This window comes from Anas platyrhynchos, chromosome 14 (genome assembly GCF_047663525.1).
Source record: "Anas platyrhynchos isolate ZD024472 breed Pekin duck chromosome 14, IASCAAS_PekinDuck_T2T, whole genome shotgun sequence".
In the NCBI taxonomy this organism is placed as follows: Eukaryota; Metazoa; Chordata; class Aves; order Anseriformes; family Anatidae; genus Anas; species Anas platyrhynchos.
This window is the reverse complement of record NC_092600.1, coordinates 13523810-13545502: the sequence shown is the minus strand read 5'-3', so window position 1 is coordinate 13545502 and position 21693 is coordinate 13523810. Positions and strand designations below refer to the sequence as shown.

Sequence of the window (21693 nt, the reverse complement as noted above, 5' to 3'; positions counted from 1 at the left end):
GTTGGCAATTAGAATAAGAGTTGCAGCTCACTTCATGAAGTGTGATATCAATCCTCAGAATATTTCCACGGGGGGAAAAAAAAGAAGTCTATTAAGAGGTTAACTGGAAATTTCAGGCCATGCTCTGTCTTCACTTCTTCCACTTCTTGGAAAAAATGTGTGCATATTTACTGGCAGAATCTGGATGCTTTGCATACAAATATCTATTATCCAGTCTAGGAGAGTGTTTCTGAGCAGGAGAAACATCAGCCTGAGCAAAACACATACAATTAGCCGTGACAGGGGTAACACATTAAGATGGTTGACAAATCTATACAATGTTTTTATTCTGTCTGTCAACAGGGATTGAAATTTCAGAAATACCCTGGAAAAGCACAGCTTAACTTCTACTTCCACTTAGTGCATTAGAGGCTCGAAATTGTTAAAATTATGACAAATAGTTAAAGCTCAGTAACAATCATAAACATAAAAAGCCAGGTTCTGCTGATGAAAATCAATGTTAACATTTTCTGAGCCGCGACTCAACAGGACTAAAATAAATGAGTGAGGGCAGTTATTACTTAGCTTATTTGTGCTGCTATATTATCATCCATGAGGGACTTCACGATACAGTCCATTGTAAATTTACCAACAGGCCTCCAACTGTTGTATCTGTTGAGACACTTAATGGAGATAGCTGATGTTTACAGCCTCTGCTCAAGGGAAGAGCTGTGGTCTAAGCGTCTGGACGGGTACAAGGATGTGACTTGGCTCATTTCAATGTTACTGCTGCTGCTTGGCCCACAACTGCTCTGCAATACCCTGCTGTCATTAGCACCTCCTGGGTGGTGACAAAAGGCACCAGCACCCAAGCAATTCCTCATTTACGCAGAGCGACAAATTGCATCAGTAAGTAGAATCATTTTTTGGTTTGTTTTCACAATTAAAACAGTGAAAGGGAAGATGTTTTCTAAAGATCAATGGAAATTTCCTTACAGGCAGAACTCCTCCTTGCTCCTTCAGCCTGAAATCCGCTACAGTAAGCTGAGAAACCTCAGCAGGGCCAGCTGAGACAACCTGCAGCCTGTTTGCAGCGGCGTGGCCACCACAGAGCCAATGTAGAAGGCGTGCAGGAAAAGGTGATCTGAGAGTGCACTGCCCACTGCATTGATCAGATACCTGATCTCCCAGGTCAGGCTGCCTGCCAGGCCGGGGCCAGCTGCCAGAAAGGAAGCACTCCCCTCCCAAATAACACCGCAAGTAGCAAAATCCAAGTGAGACACAAGGGCCTGAGAGGGAGCTCCTCTAAACCTGACTCACTTGCGGTGACTCAACAGAGACACAGCGAGAAGCACAATCGAGGCCACCTCCTCTTGCCACTAGACCTCATCATTAGCTTTGGCTTTTGGCACGGGGGATGTATGACAGCTCCAAAGAGAAAGAGGGCCACCCAGCACACGGGAGCTGCCTGAGTCGCATTGTTCCCTTTATAAACCCTCTCGACTGAGCGTTTTCTGGATTTCCTGGGGTTGAGGCAAACAGCCTTCAGAAAGAAGCCCTTCTGAAATTGAAGATCAACTGTTGAGGAGGGAAGAGGGGATTGACCAGCTGTGGCACCATCCCGTGTGGGGTGACAGTGGGACCAGGGGGCTGTCACCCCACGGGAGAGTCAAGCCCCTGAACAACCCCCTGCAGCCAGGGCGCTGACACTTACGGGAGCTCTCTCGCTTCGGCCTGTCCGGGAGCACACCACAGAAAGCAGCAAGACCAGCAGGCTGACCTTGGCACCAGCGGGGGGGCGACCAGCCCAGGGAGACATTGCCACCGGCCTGCAAAGCAAAGGAAAACGAAACCAAGAATATTTTAGTACAACATTTCACACCTTTCGGCATTCTTTATACACCATTTTTCAGCACAGCATAGGTTCAGGGGTGTGAGACAGCAAGGCGCAGAACACCTATAGGTGTTAGCTCACAGGTCTCCTCGGGGGGGGCACAACGACAGCAAGAGGTGCCAAATTTACTGCTAATGGAGTTTATAACAGGTAATGACAGAGTAGTTTATACTGACCCTGCAGGTGCTTATACATCTCCTAGAAAATGTGAAGAGACCAGCAACTCGTTTAAAATCCTTGTGCCGCTTGCATGGATAATAACTTCAGGGAAAAACAAAATTCAGTTTTCCTGCCACAGTTTTCCATGCGTGCGCCTCGTTGAAAGCATGAAAAATAGCTGCGTTAATTCAAATTAAACAAAACCATAAGCCGTCAAACTATCGGGCATTTATCTAAACGCTTTGCTGGAGGAAAACACCATTTTGCAGAGGTGAACAAGATTTCCTCGGCAGCTCTGCAGCACGAGCCTTCCCCCGCCTGCCCGGCTGGCAGAGGAGCACGGCGCGGCCCTCGGTACCCCTGAACACAGATTGAAAATACACGGGGGGGGGGAAAAGGAAGGCACAGCCCTGCTCCTGGGGCCAGCAGCCACCTTAGCAGGGAGCTGGGGGGGTCTTTACCTGCTCCGTGCGTGACCACGCTCACCCTGACCCCCAGCACGAGGCTTGCAGCCACCGGCGGCGTTGGGCTCGCTTCTCGCGCCGGGGTAGGAGCCGAGCTGCCTGCCAGCACGCAGGCTGGAGAAGTATTTCCTTTGATTGGCTCTAAATTTACACGCTGCTAAATTAAACTAAATGAGGTCTTTTGAAAGAAGATGGGACTGATTAGTTCCGTTCAAACACTCCTTCATTACTCATCCCTCCATCAAGTCTGCTCCTACTCCTATCCAGGTTTTAAAGAATTTCCTCCCATCCACGCCGAGCCCCAGAAATCTTTCCTCCCCTGGTGTCCATCAGGACAGCACGTCACACCGCAGGCTTTGTCCTTCCTTCATGCAACCACCTTCTACTTCCATGCAACAGAAAACGTGCTGTGAGTGGAACTGCCACAATATCTGCTGCCAAATCCATCAGTGTTTTCTTCAGCCAGAGCCCCAGGCAGGCCCCTAGGCTCATCCTCCATCTCATCATGGAGTCATCTCCTTCCCCCTCTTCACTATCTTTTTTCCTCACTCCATTATGTTATTTCTTCCCTCTTCTTGTTGGTTTTTTTTTTTTCTTTAGCCAAAAACAAGAAGGAATTTGGAGAGGCAGAGCCCCGCACCGTGCCGGCCAGCGGTGGGCAGTGAGAAAAAGCAGGGCAGCGGTACAGCTGGAGCACTTCTGCGGCTCCAAAACGCCTGACCCTGGGTATTTCTGACCATGACTAAGTGTCACTGCTTGCTGAGTGGATGTGCGCCTCCTTCGATGTCCTCCTCGTTTCTGAAGAGGCAACAACCCAGCCCCAGGGAGGACCCGCAGGCCCCTTCCTAGGCTGCAGAGCAGAAGGGCAGCTCTCCATTTTCCGATGCCAGCCCAAACCAACCTGCAGCGAGTCCCCACTTCTTTCTCAGGACACTGCCAAATGCAGGGCTACAGCCTGACACCCAGGCTGCTGAGCTGGACACCCGTGGGCTCAGACTCCAGCAGGTCTGCGAGCCCCTCTGGCTAACGCCAGCCCCGACCTCCCACTCGGACTGACCGAGGCAAACAGTCTCCCCGCAACTCATCCAGGAAGAAACAACTCATTTTTACACAGGCGAGAGGTTGGTCTCTTTTAGCCAAAATAAGTGGAAAAACTGGGATAGCGAAAAATAGACATATCCCCAAAACTTTACCTGCGAGTCTGGAAACAAAAAGAGAAGAGAAGAAAAAGAAATTCAACAAAGCAGTGGCTGAAAGGAAGCGCGCACTCCATAAAAATAGAGCTCACGTGTACCGAGGAGGCTGGTAGCAAGTGACAGCACAGCCTCTTTAAAGCCTACAACCTCATGCCTGCCTGGAACATGACATCTGCACAACAATTAGCAGTTTGCCTGGGTCCCAGGTAGGCAGGAGGAGCTAACATGTGAAGCACGGGGGTTTGAAGCTCCTGGAGAGACGCCCGTGCAGGCTGACATCTCGTTACGAGGCAGACGCACGCAGACGGTGCGAGAGGCCCCCCGAATGGAGAGCTGCACTCACACAGCAGCTCGGGAAGCGACCCTGCAGGGGGTGTAAGGCAGCAGGAATGGTAACCGTGACCCCACCTGCACGGGGAGCGCTGGCACTGGCGTGAGGATGTTGGTTTGGGGTCACAGCACCCACGGACGGCCACAGCCACGCTCCCCTTGCACGGAGCTGGGTGTTTTGGTTTTTTTCCAGTCCCTTTTTTGTCCAAGAAAGCCAGGTAATTGAGGGAGAGCAAAATGTCAGGCTGAAAGGAGCCTCATTACCCGGCAGCAAAGCGGCAATGCCCTCGTGCTGTGGCCCTGCCGTGCCCCGTGGCCCCCAAAAGCCCCTCGCACCGGCGGCTGCGGAAACCCCAGCACCCTGTGGGCAGAGACATTCTCCTGGTTTCGCTGGCTGCACATCAGTAAGTGCTGCGCAGCCCCGCGACTGCCACTGCTGTACTCAGAGGTGACAGTTCAAAGGAGCCGGGCCCGGGCCCATCTTTCATTAATGCCTGCTGCTGCCGGGAGCGCAGCGCTCTTTCATGTCCTAACTCAAAGCGCGCACGGTGTCGCTCCAATAAATCTCCCCGAAGCCTCATCTGAATTCCGAGCAGCCGCTCCGTCGGAGCACACAAACAGCCCGGCGAGCTCCCCAGCCCCTCGCCGTGCTCCGTTTTATGGCCAAGAGGAAGCAATAACAATAAGCTAATCCCTGCTCTCATCTAGGGATCAAGGGAGCGGCGTGGGAATTGTAAGCCCTGCAAAATTGCCTGAAAATGTACTCGTTGAGGCACAGTACCCACGCAGGCAGCCTTCGCTGAGATGGCCGGTGAGGACGAGGACAGCACTCGGCGTGCCTACGAGCAGGAATTATTCATAAAGCTTCCCTTGCTGAGCACCAGGCAGCACTGGAGAGCCACCAGACGATGAAAGGCATCGACGAACACACCCCAAGGAGGATTCGGCTGGACTGGTGACACCGAGACCCCCCAGCACTCACAGCCTCTTTGGCTCAAGCCAGTTTGACGGCCAGAACAGTTCAGAAAATCGTTCTACCCATTGCTGTGTGACCGGGGATGTCTGGGATGTAGATGTGTGCGCAGGCCGGCAGGTGCTGCAGTCAGTGCCGAGGCAGAGGATCCCACTGCAAACACCACGTCACATCAGCAGGGCCAGCGAGGGCAGCGTGCAATCCTCTTTCTTTGAGCCACAGGGCTCCCAGAGCCACAGCGAGCACTCACTTCTGGTGACTCGGCACTGAAGAGCAGAGCAGGATCACCTGGCAGTCTCCTGGCAGTGCCTCTGCTTCTGAGGAGCTGTGCAGCTGCGCTGGCAGGAGGAGGAAAGAGGAAGGTTGCACCTGAAATTCAGCCTGTGGACGAGACGAGGTGACTGCGGACAAACCCGCAGGGGAGACCACAAGGCACATCTTGCCAGCATCGTGTGTGTGTCGGGACGCTCCTTTCCTCGGGGCTGCTGTGGCACAGCAGACCAGCAGACCTCCCCCGTGCCAACTTGACAAAGAAACCTGTGGTTTCTCACACAGCGCTCCTTGCAGCTACCAGCGACTACTCACAGCTGAGGCTGCTGTGCTGACCTACTCAGTCGCTCATTGATGGTGTAGACGAGATCCTCGGGGCACAGCCAGAGGATCCGGCAGCCAGCAGCCCGTTTCCACAGACCTGCGGCCTCCCAGGAGCCCGCAGCCGCCCCAACGCAGCGAGCCTGGCACAGCAGCTACACCTCGAGCTCGGGGTAGCTCCCATGGGCTGGTCCGGGGGTGCTGGTGCCGAAGGAGAGGTCCCACGTGGCGCAGGAGGATGTGGGAGCCATCAGCAGGTGGCATTCATCACCCAAGGTGCCATCCCTTGGCAACTGGACAATTGCACGGACACGGCACCGTGGCTTCTGGCACTAAGCATGGGATTTCTGGGATCTGGAGATGGGAGCCACAAGGAGAAAACTTGCCGGTATTAAAAGCCCGACGGCTCTTCTAGGAGAGCAAAAGTCTTCCTGGACATGCCTACCTGGGAACAGCCACCTGCAGCGTGTTTAACGTGGGGAACTCTGGAGGAAGCTGCCAGGTGAAGAGCAAGCTGCTGCATGAACCACGTGGAGCTGCCAAGCCTCCTCCTCTCCCTCTGCAGGACCGCTGCTGGGGCTGGTCCAAAACCTCCCTCATCACAGGGTGCCCCGGGCATCGCAGCACCAAGGCCTGAACTTCTTCTCACTCACCCTTAAAACCTTCCTGAGGGAACCTGAAGCTGTGCCCCACGTGCTCCATGAGCTCGCTACAGCCCAGCCCGTTCCAGGCGCTCAGACGGGCTCAGCTGTTGACTTTGGTCCCGAAGCCAGGGCTGATAACCTGGTGTCCACAGCAAACCTGCCCAGGGGGCTGTCTGCAAGGGCTGCCTACGCTAGGACAGCGGAGATGTTACACGGGTCTCAGTAAGGACACAAAATCTGCTGCTTTTAGCTGGTACAAACAGCAGAGCCCCGCTGCCAACAGCCCCCAGCCCTGCAGGGACAGCACGCAGCTGCGCTACAAGCCATCCTGTTGACATTGCTCAGAAAATTACTCCTAAAACATTTATTCTTCTTGCTTGCTCCTCGTCATTTACTCCTACCAGGACCGCGCTGTGGTGTGTTGAAAGCACTCCTACGCAAGGAAGGAGCAGTGGGAACACCTTCCCAGATCGGCTGCCTACGGAGAACCCACACAGCGAGGCAGCCCCGCGTTTAGGTTTACACAAATAAATGCCAGCACAGGCTGCCCCGAGCCAGCAGGTCCTGCCCTGACCTTCAGCAGAAGGTCTGAGCTTGGTCTGACCACGGCACAGAGAGAAATTTTGAGTCCCAAAGGCTAAAAATAAGCCAACAAATCAGGCATACGGACACTGGGGTAAGCAGCTTTCTCTCTCTGGTAGGGGAACTCGTGGGCCAGGCACTCAGCTGAGCCCCTGACTTGGGCAGATGATGGCAGGGCAGCCGAGAGGGGCTGGGGGCTGCGATGAGCCCTGTGCCACGCCGTGCCCCAAGGAGGGACGGCTGCTGCTGGCACTCACCGGGTCGTCCCACATGGTCCCATGAGCAAAGCCATGCAGGGAGGATGAGGGCCAGCACAACAGAAACACGAGGAGCCTCCTCGCTGTTTCATTTCCCCTCCAAGCCCTCACCTTTCTCCCCACTGCTGCTTTTTCCTCCCGTTGTGCTGTACCCATTGCCCTGTCTGCCCGACCACAGCACCCGGAGCCTGGCAGGGGCCAGGCTGCTCCTGGCACTGCTGAAGGCAACAGGGGGAGCACGGGGCAAGCAGAGGATGCTGCTGCCCCTCTCCCTCTTTTGGGTATTCCCAGCAGCCACATCAGCAGCACTGACAGCCCTAACCAGGCCTTCGGAGCATTATTCAAAGCCTAATTAGTTACTTAAATCACACTGTTTACACAAACAACCGCGTGCCATTTCACATCGAACATCACTTAGGCTATTAATTAATTTTACTTCCTAAAATCCCTTCGGAAACTTCAGCGTTTGTGGAAAATGCTGCTCTCCAGAGGGCGAGAGCGCAGCTTTCTGCTCCGGATGCCTGAAGCCTGAGCGGGGTTTGCCTGCAGCCCTGCGCCCGGCCCGCGGCTCGTTAGGGGCTCCCGCTCGGCCCTGGGTGCAGCACGCAGAGCCAGAGCCCTGGAGTTGGCACCTCTTGTCGAGGAACAAGGCTTTCATCCCATCCGAGGTTAAAAATCACCTCCCCAGGCACAGGAGCTGCCACCCTCTGAGGCTGAAGCAGGGACACGGGCGGCCAGCAGCAGGCAGCACGCGGTAGGCAATTTTTATTTTTCCGAAGGAAATTTAAAATAGCAAAGAGCTCCGAAGTCTGCAAGCGCAGAGCTAACGGCACAGAGAGGAGAAGCCAAGAGAGGAGATAATTCCTCCCCTCTCCTGCACTTCATCATCTGCCACCTCTACTTTGGGGAATGGTTTTTCGCCTTTCTGCTTGTGAGATGCTTACAGACAGGTGCTGACACCACGCCTAGGATCAGGAGGCCCCGTTCTTCATTTGTCCTTGGGCACTGTTTCAAGCGTAATAAAAACCAGGGAAGGAGCAAGAGCACTGCCTGCACACCAAGCGCCACCGACTGCAAGGAGTCCACAACTTAAAAATACTTCCCTCCTCTAATCTCTTGTCAGAGAGAGCTATTTTAGGTGTTTCTTATAGCAATGCACGGGGAGAAAAAAAAAAAAGAGATGGAAATATGACAGTGCAGAATCCTTTTAATTATAGCTATCGCTGCCTCCAGCTGCCACAGCCCGTTCAGCTCCGCTTTCAGGACCCGCCTGGAGCAGTCGCCGGGGCTCTGCGGGGGCACCTGTGGGGGCTCTTGGGGTGGACACGGGCCCGAGCCCAAACTCGAGGCACCCAGGAAGGTGGCACGGATCCCCCTGGGGCTCGGCTCTGCTCCTGGACAGCCCTGATCACCCGCCTGGGCTGTGACCTCAGCGGGGCAGCCTGGCCGTGTGCCTCGTCAGCCTCCGGCACGCCAAGCAACTGTGGGTTCAGAGCCCTCCTTCCCTCGAGTTTGAGCTCCCCAGCAGCTCTGCTTCCCACGGGCGGGCTGTGATGCTGTGCAGGGAGCTGGTCCCCGTGATCCCACTGGGCTCCTCAAAGAGCTGCAGGGCGGCCGCGTGGGAAGGAGAGCCACGCCAGCGCTCGTCTCCCCCTTGTCAGCACACAACAGGCTGCTCTGAGGCTTCAAAGAGCTGCTCAATCTTAAATCCTCGCCACACGGGGACGAATTGGGCAGCCTGCCCCTGCACAGCTCAGGAATCCCAGCAGAGGTGATGAGAAAGAGCCGTGCTGAGCACCTCGCTGAAGGGCTGCGGGGCCCCTTTGGCTCCTCAGCACGGGGAAGGCGTTACCCATTAAATACCTGTTAGGCTGTGAGGAAAGAGGCACGTGCAGCACCCTTCTCTCTGCTCTGACAGGAGAGCGTCCTGAGCAGCCTCCTCTGTGCTCTGGCAGTGCCACAGCCTCGTCTTGCAGGTGGGGACATGGGAACTCCACGAGTTCCTGTGCAGGCAGAGCTATCACACGACGCACAAATTGTTCTCCAAAGCTTTCAGAGCAGCTGAAATCCTAAATAAATTCTAAACAGGGCTGCCATTTGGAGCAAGGCTGTGTCAATGACAGCCTCCGCAGTGGCTCCCGGTGACCGCAGACGTCACACATCAAGGCACGTGTTGGCACAGACCCTGCCCAGGCAGTGAGAAATCTCGGTGCCCCCAGAGCCCTGCCAGCAGGGCCACGCACACGTAGGGGGGTTGCAGCAGCGGGGGCAGGCAGCACGATGTTTGCAAGGCAAGGACCCTGCCATTTATGCAGTAAATGCTGCGGATGTTTGTTCTGCTCTACGGGATGACATAATAATTACAGCGGCCTCCAGTTTGAGTCTGGACTTAAAGAGAAAAAAAAGGCTCAAAGCAAACAGCACTTCTCCAAAATCCTCCCAATTGGCTTTTAGTGCCCAGACAAAATAGGGCCAGCTGATGGACGCTTCCCTGCTTGTCCTCCCTAATTCCTGGCCCATAACAGCAGCCGGGCTCTGCAGGCAAGGCGGTTCAGGAGGCAGACCCGAGCTGCAGCCTCCCGCCTCACCCCCATGCTCGCTGCGTGCTGTGACCACCCAGAGCCGTCCCGCCTGCCCTGCCGCCTCCTGTCACCTGTAGGCTGGGAGCACGGAGCCAGCCCGAGGAATCCAGCGGGCTCAGAAGGGCCAGGAACATCCCAGAGGTGCTGGAGGAGCCGACACGGCTGCCTCGGGGATGTTCTCACCCAGACCTGCAGGCACGGACAGCCCTCCTGGTAAGCAAGCAGCCAGTCCCGTTCCAGAGGAGATTTACAGGGGGCTTTTTCTCTTGGAAGCGATAATAGCTGGACAGCAAGGATGAGACAAAATTAATGAACACGGTAATTACTCCCAAAGATGCAAATAGGAGCGATTCCTCACCCTGAGACATGCCTGGAAAACAAGATTAAAATGCTTAGGGGAGATATTCCGGAAACCAGAGGTAATAGAAGAGATAAAATGTATTTACAGCATCTCACAGGGGATGTGTACTTTGGAGGTAACGCTACTGGATACTAAATTCTGCCGAGGACAGTAATATTCCTCTCCTCGCTGCAGAGTTAAAAGGGTGCCCAGAAGCAAAGCAACCCAACAGAGTGTCCTTCGTGGCAGCCAGGAAGGCCGGCTCTGCCCTGCACGCCACAACGACAGGCACACAGAGCATCTCAAGCACATGAGCACCATTAATAATGTCTGCAAACAGCACAGCTTACCAGCCAGCAAAAAGGAGGCTGGGATGGGAGGCGGCCCACAAGAGCACTCCTCTGCTGCTGCTGTCGAGCAGGCTCTGAGGGCACCTCCCCGCTGCCCGCAGAGCCAAGGCTGCCAGCTACCAGCCCGCCTCCAGTGCCCACCAGCAGAAACAATTTGTCATGTGTCAGCTCGGATCAACTCCAGCGAGCCCACTGTGCCCCCTGAAGCAGAAGGCTGCCAAACTCCAAAGGAAACTCCAAGAAACCTCGCTGGCCGGCGCCAGACCCAGGCGACATGAAGAGCAGAGCGCTTCTCATCCCTAACACGCCTCGGGCCGGGGCAGCCACCAGCAGCAGCTGTTATTAGAAAGATTTGGGGCTTTAAGCTACTGCTCCAGGCTGCAGCTCCTCCCAGCCCAGAAGCTTCATGCTCCTCACCCCACGGCACACACCGTGCCCGAGGGAGCCCCCACGAAGGCTGCTGTTTGCAGACCAGCCCCGACAGCATCAGGGTTGCAGCGAGCGCTGCTCCTCTCCCAGCCAGCCTCCCCCCCTCCTTCACTTCAGCTTCCTTCCTCCCCCCTCACTCATCCTCAGCTCCTTCCCGTGTTTTCCTCCCTCCTGCCCTTTACCTGCTCTCTCTGCAGCCACAGCACGAGGCCCCACAGACCACACTGATGCCTTTCTGAAGAGGTAACCTCACAATTACAAAGCCAAAACCTGGACCTGAAACCTTCGACACAAAAGCAGAGATTTCAGCTCTGCTCCCCTGTGAGCAGCACTGCCCTGGCTGCTCACAAAGGGTCAGCATCATCTCTGCTCCAGCCCTGTGGGGTTAAGGGAGCTGCTAAACAAGGCAGAGGGCAGGCATGGGGCTGGTTTGCTTTCCGGAGGCCGTGCCCACCCAGGCAATGTCAGCCCCACCAGGGCTGCACTGGCAAAGCCCCCAGGCAGCTCAGAAAAGCCCAGGGGTCTCCTTCCAGCACAGGACAAACCAGCTCCCTGAATAAAACATGTTTCAGGAAAAAAAAAAAAAGAAAAAAGAAAAACAGAAAAGCTGTTTCACTAGAATAAACACAACTGAGATGGAAATAAGAAGCCGAGTAAATAAGACGAGAATATTTGAAAGAATCGAACTGCAAGTGCAGTCACACGGACTGAATTAATGACACAACAACCAGGCCTGCAGCCCTTTGGGGTTCCCTCCCGAGCACCACCACGGCTCCCTGCACCCTGCCCTCCCCTCAGCCCAGGCCCTCGCGGGCCCCGAGAAGTTTGTCTGCAGCAGGCCTGAGGCTCCTGGATGGAAAGCTCTCTAATCCCCAAAGGGGGTTGGCTGGTATCAAAGTGAGGAGGAACAGGAGGAAGGCAGGAGATCTAAGGGAAGGATGAGAGAAGCAGGAGACACTGCTGCCACTCACCAAAAAGCGGCTGCCTGCCCCAAAATCCTGCAACAGAGCCTGGACTGACACTGCATAGAGACAAAAGTCAGAAGAGGAAAAAAAAAACAAAAAAAACAGCAAGCCTAAAGCAAAGAACGTGGGAAGCACAAGGCAGGCAGGCACAGGGCATTCCCCTTGGTACCAGCACGAACCTCAGCAGCCATTTTTTCCCCTGAATTTATTGAAAGAGCATCTGGTGCCTCCTGACAAGGCATATTTAGACACCACTTCATCTGTAGCAGGGTTTCTCGCCAGTCACAGGGACTGGCATCAGCTGCACAGCTCTCTCTTGCCAGCCTTACTCGGGCAGGACTGCTGCTTGCTACCAGCCACCCTCCTGCTGCTGGAGATGCTCCTGCGGGCAGGCGAGGCCTCAGGTAGAAACCCTCCCCACGGCTCCAACTCCCGTCTCCGAGCAGAGGACAGCAGGTCCTCCTCTGCAAAGTTTCCTCATTTCTGACTCGAGCAGATTTCAGCGAGAAATCAAACGGCTGAGGAGCTCCAGGGCGCCCGCGCTGACTTCCTCAGCAAATTCGCATTGTCTTCTTAGACAATGGGAAATTTTCTGAACAATGAGAGAACAAAATCCACGCTAGCCACCCGAACGCCAGCCAGGACTCAGAGATGCTCCAGACAGCAATCTCGCTCTCTCCTAAAGCGATGCTCTGCAAAAACCCAAACAAAAGAACTCATTTACAGCACCACCAGTGAATTTCTCTCCCCCTGCAGAACTTGTGGAAGTGCCACCCTTGCGAGTGCCATTACGCTTTCCGACAGCCTCCTGCTGCTGTCGAGCAGCCTTCGCAAGCTTCCCTGCACACGTTTTGTACTTGATTGCTCCCCGCTCGTCGGGAGCAAAGGAAAGGAGCGCCCTAAAACCACTTTCTTGTTCCTGATGTGGGTGCAACAATGCTGAGACACCGACCTTGCTCGTAGCCAGCCGGCTGCTTCCCACCGAAGGAACGAGCGCCTCGTGCCCGGCTCGTCAGCTGCTAACCCTGCCAAGGACACTTCTCCAGCAGCCACCATGCATTAAGCAATAACTCTGCTTTTAAAACCTTTTAAGACCAGAGGTTCCAGCAGAATCTAATGCACTCAAGGCTCCCGCTGGAAGTTTTGCATAGTGCAACAGTTTATTCTGTGGGCAGGAGGAGATGAAGAAAATTAATTCCCTCTACAAAGGAAAAACTCCCACAGAAGTAGCTGCACCAAGGCTGCAGCTGCGAGCTGGCCACGTACATTTTAGGGGTTACACATTTTCACTTTCACAGTCCTGGAAAAGGAAACGGCGTGAATTTGGGCTGTATTGCCCACCATTTGTTATTGTCTATCTATTGATGCTTACTTGAAAAACACAATTTAATTAAGCCCGCAGTACTGCTTAGCCTGCCTTTGAAATATGCCCACATTAGTAGGTCATTACAGTAACTGAAACACAGCTTCAGATTGGGTCCTTCAAACAGCATCCCAAAACATTCACAGATTCAACAATCCTCTCGCAGAGAAATGGAGACACGGGGTTCAGCATGGGCAAAGAGACGTTTGCAGATGAAAACTGCAATGAGATGTGAGGGCGATGAGGCAGGGAGGTGCCGGAGGGCTCCTCCAGACCTTGCTGAGAATGTTTTCCACATAGCAGGGGCCAGGGCAGCATCCCCGAGCCCCTGGACCAGCACAAGCTCGTTCAGGGCTTGGTGTGTGCTGGCAAAGTCAGACAAGCCCAGAAGGTGCCTGTGCTCTTTTGTATGCAGGAGAGGTTCTCCAGCTCACCAGGGCGAGCTCCTGCCAGTGCCTTCCCATCCTCAGCAGGCACACCGGGCCCGTTTCTTCCCCCGTCCAGGTTTCTGGTGCCTACAGGAGGTGAATCCACACAGCCTGTCCCAGGGGAGGACGCCCGGGGCAGGAACTCTGCTTCTCCGAGAACTCCTTGGCGGCCTGAAATTGGCAAGTGCTGGAAAACACCGGGAGTGGGAAGAGCGAGAGAGAGGAAGGGAACGCGAGCACCTGCCCTGTGTGCCCTTTGGAAACCCGGCCAGAGGACTCAGACCAGCAAGGAGAGGGAATCTCATCAGAGAGATGAAAGGGGTGCACGATGGAGCTTTCATGGCACGCAGCATGAGAAACAGAGCGCTGATGGTTATGTGGAGCAGAAAAACAAAGGGAGCTTTGGTTTCTCAGGGTAAAAGCACAGGCAGGTTAACGAGTCAGCGCCGGTCGCAGCAGCACCGCCTGATGCTCGTGAAGCAATGCAGTGAGTACTGCAGGAGCCACACAGCTCAGGCTTCAGGAAACCTGAGGTCTGTCTTCTCCTCAACAGCATTTGGGGCCATGCCAAGGGTTCTTTGACAAATTATTTACTCTGAGAAATCATTTTCTTTAAACGAGGGTAGCCCTCATGCCCCCTGGGAGAGGCTGTGCCTGCAGCTCCTATCTCCACGGCAATACTGGGCAGAGACCCAGCCCAAAGGCAAACTGCCCTGAACACAAGTACAGCAGAGCCCTCACTGGCATCAACCCCAAGGAAAGGGGGGCTGCAGCTGCCCAGCATATGATGCTCGCTTTCCTGAGAAGCAGAGAGCATCAGTCCACAAGAAAGAGAAAAGGAAACCTTGCGAGGACACACCTGGATCCATTTTACAGGAAGATGATAAAAGATTCACAGCTGCTGCCCGTGCTGGGGATCAGCAGCTGCCAGCTGAATTCCTGGTGGCCCTGCTGAGCAACCAGTGTGCTGAATCTATTATTTAGAGGCAAAAAGTTCAGCCTAGCATATAATCATTGAAAGCTGTCAACTTCCAGCCTATCCTGGGCTTCCTCTGCATGAAGGATCCTTCCCTGCGAACCACGGCCTCCTCACCAACTTCACATCACAAAATGAAAACGAGCAGCAATCCATTATGCGTCAGGTACCTCCAGAGAGCTGCTCACCCTACAGTGCTCTTCTGCGTCCCTGAATGTGCTGGGCATGAGGGTTTCACCCTTCAAACCAGAGCGTTCGAGGACAGGACGGGCAGGGGGCTGCAGCCCAAGGAGCTGGGTGAGTGCCCGTTTTCTCCTTCTGCAGTTCAAGGTGAAACACTTCGTTTGCGCTCGTTTCCAACTCTGCCTCTCTCAAAAGCCGTGCCAGGTAATTAGAATCATTATAACTATTATTAGACCATAATATTATTATAGCATTTTTGCTACACTTGACATCTGTTGGCTGATAGATTTAACTGGTACATAAGAAATAATTGCACATGGATTTCTTGCAAATGAGCACCAACACGGAAGACATTAAAGCGTTCTGCGTCGAAAAAGTTAATTTCACGAAAGCCCGCTTGAAATAAAAATTCTAAAATTAACAGTTAAACCTTTAAAAACTCTCATCAAAGCCAACTATTTCGGTTCAAAATAGGCAGCTGTTAAAAAAAAAAAAAAAGGACATAAAAAATGTCTTTTCTGTAAGGGCCCAAAGATGTATACCTGGCTCGGTGTCTCTTTCAGATCAACATCTGCATTGTCCTCCCCCCATGCCAGTGTGCCAGTGACCCCGAGGTTTCTGAACCACCCTCCCATCTCCCCCTGTCTCTGCAGCAGGCCTTTGAGTTGTTTGGCAGGGAGTCTGTGCAGACAGCCAGCGTAACCAGCACTCTTGCCACCTGCTCACTGAAAATCCTCCCGACTTCCCTGCAAACCCGCACCTGGGATAAAACACAGCTCCTTGCATCCTGTGAAGCCCGGAGGGCTTACAACCTGGATTCAGGCTGCAATTTATCCACCAGCAAGACTCAGCTGTATCCAGAGCAGAACACAACCTCTCCACTGACATTTAGCTACAGCAGAGAGCCCCTGCTGCAAGAAATGAGGACAAATCCAACCGAAATCACAGGCGTGCTTTGGGGAGGCTGAATTTTCTTCCCTGGAATTGAAATTTGGTCAGGGTGCTGACACCAGCCATGGAATTTGTTGCTCAAACACGAGAACTAGCAGGGCACAGCTTCTCCCTTATGCTGGTGAGGAAGCACAGCCTGAGGCAGCAGCTGTGGCCAGGCACCTCGAGCTCCCGGCCGTGGGAGGTGGAAGGGATGAAAAGCAGAGGAACCCTGAGCTCTCCTTGACTTCTGGGGGCCCAAGTTTCACCGCCCAGTTACACAGACTTGCAAAGAGAGATGTTAGAGTGGGCTGAAGCACACTTTGTAAGAGGACCTCTTCACCTTCAAGTAGCTGAAGACAGCAGCTCCATGCTGACACAGCTCGGGGGTAGTTAGAGCTCTGTCTGGACAGTGCCATTTCCCCTAATTGAGGCTATTTCACCAGTTAAAGCCACTCCTCCTCCTACACTCCGTTTGCACTGAGGTGACAAGCAGAGCTCTGCTGGAACGAGGCATCCTGCACTGCTCCCACAGGGAGACACCACTGAGGGATAAAAGAAATATCGTAATTAATTACGCCAGAGCGAGTCCGTTTTAATCCAGAGTGGAGTAACCCCACAAGGAACGTCCTCAGGACTGCAGGAGAAGAAAGCTGAGGTTTTACGGCCTCGGTCACATGCAGCCAAGCCTGACTCGCTGCGGACGGAGCTACGAGGGAAGTGCAGCAACCCGCTGGTTGCTGGGCACAAACGGGGCACAATTCCCCCTCTGGAGAGCTGCCCATCACACCTCCAGCCAGCACACGGGAGCTCGAGCAGGCTTTTCCCCGTATCCATCAGACACTCCTTGGCAACCCAGAGGAATCGAGACGAGATGAGCTCGCCCTAACGAGGTGCAGCACTGGCTGCAGAAGGAACAGAAAGCAACTCACCCACGCGTGCACCCCAGGGGTAGCTTTCAATGATTCCCTGCTGCAAAGGGAGAAAACGTCACGTAGGGACCCTCGGAGCTCTGTCCAGGTCTGCTTCTATTCATCCTTCCCATTCATGGCCTGCAGAATGAAAGAGAAAGTGCTTTTATACAACCTGAAAGGGTGCCCAGCAGTTAAGAGCTAGAAGCACTCCAGAGGTCATGATCAGAATTGATAAACTGAAGGAAAATTCAAAAAAAACCTCCCGCAGATCAATAAAAAGAAAAGCAGTAAAAACAAGGCAGAGAACTACCCTTGGAGAAAGCCAAAGCAAAGATCAGATGCACAAATGCAGCACAGGGGAAAACCTCTCGAGGAGGTAATGCCGAAGAAAATCAGGGACTAGACTAAAAACGCGTGTCAGCGTTGCAGCACCACGGCTCCAGCAGCAATGAACTAAACACCGCGCTGGGCTTTAACAGCATAAAATTCACAGCTCTGTAAGACAAGACGGGGAATTGCAAATGCAGCGAGGCCGGGGAGGGCAGAGCTGGAAGCCCACAGGAGGTGCTGGTCCTGCTCCTCCCAAAGGCACGAGCTGGAGGGGCTGCACCGCGACAGGAGCAGGCAGCGGCGTAACACAGGAGGCACCGCAGGCACTGGGTGATGCCCATAGAGACCCACGCCAGGGGTCCTGCCACAGCCCTACAGGAACCTGCCTGCACCCCAACCCTAAGCCAGCGCCCGCTGCCATCAGTCTGGCCATGAGCACCCCTCATCCAGCCCCGGGACAGAAGCAGGGACACGGTGGCTTTTCCAGCCCCGTATTTTGTTTTAGCACCCTCCATCTGGCCACTCCTACACCGCTAGAGCAGTGACATTTAGGAGCTAAATTAACAGCCTTCCCTTCCCCAAAATACAATGGAGTTGCTCACGCTGCTGAAGGGGCACCCACACAGCAACACAGCGCGAGCGCAGCCGTGCCCGCTCCGGGTCCTGGCTCTGGCACCTTTCAGAAACGAGGCTCTCCAGCTGCGTGTGCCACCAAGCCAACCTGTGCCACGCTGAAGGTTTCACAGCAACTCCAATTTTATTGATTTTTTTTTTTTTCTGTTTTGGAACAGGAGCTTTACGAACGCGCTGCCTCACAAGCTGCAGCCTGAAGAAATTTGACAAAGCCTCTGTTAACACATGCTGTCTCCTTCCACATGGCTGTTTCCCAGAAGATCCCCGGTGTTGTGGCATTATTCATTTCAGGCGCTAAGAATATCTGTGTTAATAATAAATAATAACCAGCTTTATAGGGAGCTTATCAACAAAGCGCTCTGCAAATCTTAATTAAAGCTGATCCACCTACTCCATGCGTGAAAGTTAAACATTATTTCTCAGAGGGGAAACCTGAGTGGTAACAGAGCTGAGGTGGGTTATGAAAGCCACAGAGGGAGTCGGTAGCAGAGAGGATTAGCGCGTGGAAGGGCTGACTATTATCCCTAAATTTATCGCAATAATCCGCTGCCTTGCAGTAGAGTTGATGTTCTCAGGATAGAGTTGATGTGTTTTGAATCACACCTGCCCAGCTTGACCACGTTGGTATTTAATTAGTCTTCCATTTCTTTGCAAGGTAAGAGCAGGGAGAGAAAAAGGGCTTGGGGGCGATGGGAAGTTTTCACAGCCTTGTATTGCTCACGCTGAAAAAATTCTCCACAGTGAGGAAGGAGGTGGCAGTGGCAGGCCCAACACCAGCTGTCTCTGGGGCACGGGCAGAGCTTTGCAGGCTGAAGGGCTGAGCTGACACCTCACCAGGCTTTGCATGTTTCCAGCTTATTTCTTTCCCAGGAACATATTTGTACCCCTGAAGATCTATCAGACACACAGCCGGACAGAAGGCAGACCCAGGAACCTGCAGGCACGGTCCTCGCCTCTGTGAGCGGCACTCTGACACCAAACTGAATGTCAGGAGTCTCTGGGTCAGCCTTCCGGATGCTTCTACCACAAAACACCTTGGGGGCAGCTGAAAAACATCCCTGTGGGCCTGGCTGGTCATTTAAAGGCAGGGTTAGAGAAAAACAGAGGAAGAATGAAGTCCATCCCCTAGTAGCACTACCCCTACAGCATGAACAGATTCTGTGGGACGGCACGGGGCAGAAACACGCCTGGCAAACAGGGGCACACTGCCTGCTTCCTGACGCTTTGTGCCTCTAAACCGTGTCTGTGCTAGGCCAGTTCTGGCAGCAGAACACCAATAAATAAATTAGTGGCCGCTAAGAAACAGCACCAACAGAGTTTGCTAGCACAAACCCAGCCGTGGTGCGAGGCCGCCTCAGCCACACGCCTGAAGGGCCCCCAGCAGTGTCTGTGAAGCCCTGGCTTCATGCAGTGGCCGTGGTTTCAGTCAGACCGCACCACAAGGGCCACATGCAGCCTCATACCTATGTAAAGTTTTATAAACCCCGGCTAAAAGCCACAGCGCCCAGCCCAGGCCCTGAAGAAGCCCCGAGCTGCGGCCGAGCCCCGGGACCCTTCAGGGCCACCTCAGCGGGGCTGCGAGGGGCCGGGGCACAGCCGAGGCTGGCCGCAGCGCACCGCACGGCCTTTAGTCTTTATTTTCCGCTTATTTCCACAACACCGGAGCCCAGGCGGCTGCCTGCGCTGCCCAGCCGCCCCCGGGCCCCAACGAGCTCCTTTATTGCACCTCACGGCCTGGTGCGGGCCCCGGCCCCGGCCGCCGGCGCCTCAGGGGCGCCCCGTGCGCGGCCCCGTGCGCGGCCCCAGCCCCGTGCGCGCCCCCGCGCCCGCCGCGCCCCCCACTCACCGCTCCGCACTGCGCCTGCGCCGCCACGGCCCCGCCCCCGCCCGCCCGCGAGGGCGGGAGCGCGGCTGAGGGGAGGGGACGGCGCCATGTTGGGGGCGCGGAGCCCCGCTGAGGGGATGGAGCCCTCCTGAGGGGCACTCCCGAGGCGACCTGGGTACCATGGCCCGGCAGCCGGCCGGGCTGTTGATGCCCAAGCCCCAGGCTTGTTGTTTGTCCCCCAGTGTGAAGCACTCCCTGTCACTGCTGTCCCCCTCATGGCCATAGCCCATCACAGCCCCCTGTCCCTTGGAGCTGCTGGGGCAGCTTGTCCAAAAACTGCCTGGCCAGCACAAGCGGGGGGAAGAGGCAAATAAACGGCAAATAAAATGAGGCGTTTGTGCTTTGCAGCCATCCCTGCCATGCTGCTGTGGGACAGCATGGTGCTAAGCAAGGGGCCCCGTGTCCTTGGTGCTGTCAGGAGAGAGAAAAGGGCCAACGCTGCAGCTGGGGAAATTCCCCCATAGCTGCCAACTTTGTTGGCAGCCCATTTGGTGCCACCTGATGCTGTCCCCACGCTGGGTGGGTGCAGGAGGAAGCTTTACCCAGGAATAACCACCAATATTGCCGCTAACACGGCTGTAAGCAACGCTGCGATGCTGTGGCAGGGACAGCACTAAGCACCGCCCTACAAGTGGGGCTTTGCCCTCCTTTTCCCTCAAACCTCCTGTGTTTTGTGCTTCCAGTGGTAGGTGATGGATCGCAGGAAAATCTCAGCCTTAATTCAGAGTAAATGACATGTTTTCAATCTTTCCAGGTCGGGTATAAACACCTCAAAATCAGAATCAAAACCCACAGAGCCCCGCAGAAGCGCTTCACAGATTTATTGAGTTTTAACGGCACAGTTTTTCAGGCAGGTGTGTGATTTGGGGCAAGGCACCTGGACCTGAAGCACTGCACGCTCACGCCTTTTCCCCTCAGCTCGCCAGAGCAGCGCTGCCAGGAGCTTCTCCCACCTCGGCCGAAGCCCTCCTGTGGTCTCCCTGGCCGGGCAGGCGAGCTGGGTCCTGCTGTTCCCTTTTGTTCCTGCCACGTGGATCCATTCCTGTGGGAGTCCTGCAGCCGGGGATAACCACAGGGCTCACGGAAGCTGTGGTTGTCGGTGACATCCAGAGGAGGGCTGGGACATCTCTGTCCTGCTGCGATGATGGGTCTTGAGCTTCTTCAGCTGCTGACCCTTTTCACAGTGACTGTCCTCTGGTGCAGCCCAAGAGTGCCCTGCTCCATCCCTGGGCAGCAGAGAGCCTTGGCTGCAGGAGATAATTGCTCTGCTGCAGATGGGAGATAAAAAGTAAAATTGAGGCAGCAGGTGCTGGAGAAACATCAGCAGGAGGCACAGAGCTCCTTTGCATAAGCTCTGCCTCCGCTCTCCCGTTTATTGGGGTTTTACTGGAAATCTTTTGGAGCACTGAGAAGAATAAAGTCCCCCTCCTCCCCAAAATACAGACCTGGCATAAAACCCACATCCCGACACCCCCGAATTTCGGGGCAGGGGAGGCTGCAGTGACTGCTGCCCTGGGGGTGGCTGATCTCGGCCGTGTGTCTGGCTCCTACGGGAGGAGCTGAAGCAGGACCGTGGAGCCCTGCAGCTGCCCCAGCACAGGAGCCAGCCCTCTAGGTCATCCCTACAGCCACCTGCATACCCACGGCCCGTTCTGGGGGCTTGGGAGCTGCAGAGAAAGGTGGGAGCCTGTGCCGTGCATCCCAGTGGGAGCAGGGTCGGCCGCCAGCCCCAGGCAGCCTGGAAAGTCTTGCTAAGATGCTCGTCCGGAGAGATGCACTGCTGCATCCTCGGGCAACGCCAGCCTAATCCCCTCTTCTGAAACCGCTCGCACATCAAAGAGATTAAAAAAAAAAAAAAAAAAAAAAAAACGCTCTGCATATATTATCTTTTGCATTTCGAGATCGGGTTCTTCAACAGTGCCTGTTTGATCTGATGGGAGGGAAGCTTTTTCTAAAGGTACTGAAGAAGATGGGTGTGCGAGAGTAATTCGGGGCTGGGAGTAATTTTTCATCAATGTACTTGAAGACAATCACAGCACTAGGAGGGAGGCCTAATTGTGGAGTTGTGTAATTAGTTTTTATGTCACTGCAATTATTCTGTTGGCTACATATAAAGAACATGGCAAAATGCAGCACTTAATTTTAAATCAGGACTTGATTCTCTTTTAGTAGGTAATTGATGTTGATCACATCACTTAGCAGCGACTATAAAATGCGCTATTTAGATTGTGAAAGGATGGAGAAAAGGACTGAGCAGATAGGTAATTGATGGATCATCGGGCTGCATTGGTGGGAGGCAGCATTAATCCCTCAGGC

At 54.4% G+C, this 21693-nt stretch overlaps 1 protein-coding gene across 2 annotated transcripts in view; it reads right to left on the bottom strand.

Moving 5' to 3' along the window:
- Positions 1–19444, bottom strand: part of SIL1 (SIL1 nucleotide exchange factor) — an 83869-nt gene extending 64425 nt beyond the window's left edge. The window contains exons 1-3 of one of the 2 annotated variants that reach the window (XM_027468653.3): positions 19339–19444; positions 16548–16667; positions 1694–1808 (exon numbers count right to left, since the gene is read on the bottom strand). In XM_027468653.3, the coding sequence (XP_027324454.2) occupies positions 1694–1798 (105 nt within the window). In that variant the 5' untranslated portion in view covers positions 1799–1808; positions 16548–16667; positions 19339–19444. Of the gene's footprint in view, positions 1–1693; positions 1809–16547; positions 16668–17461; positions 17600–19338 lie in introns of those variants that run through there. The other variant, XM_005024927.6, reaches the window with a different exon arrangement.
- Positions 19445–21693: the final 2249 nt, after the last annotated feature.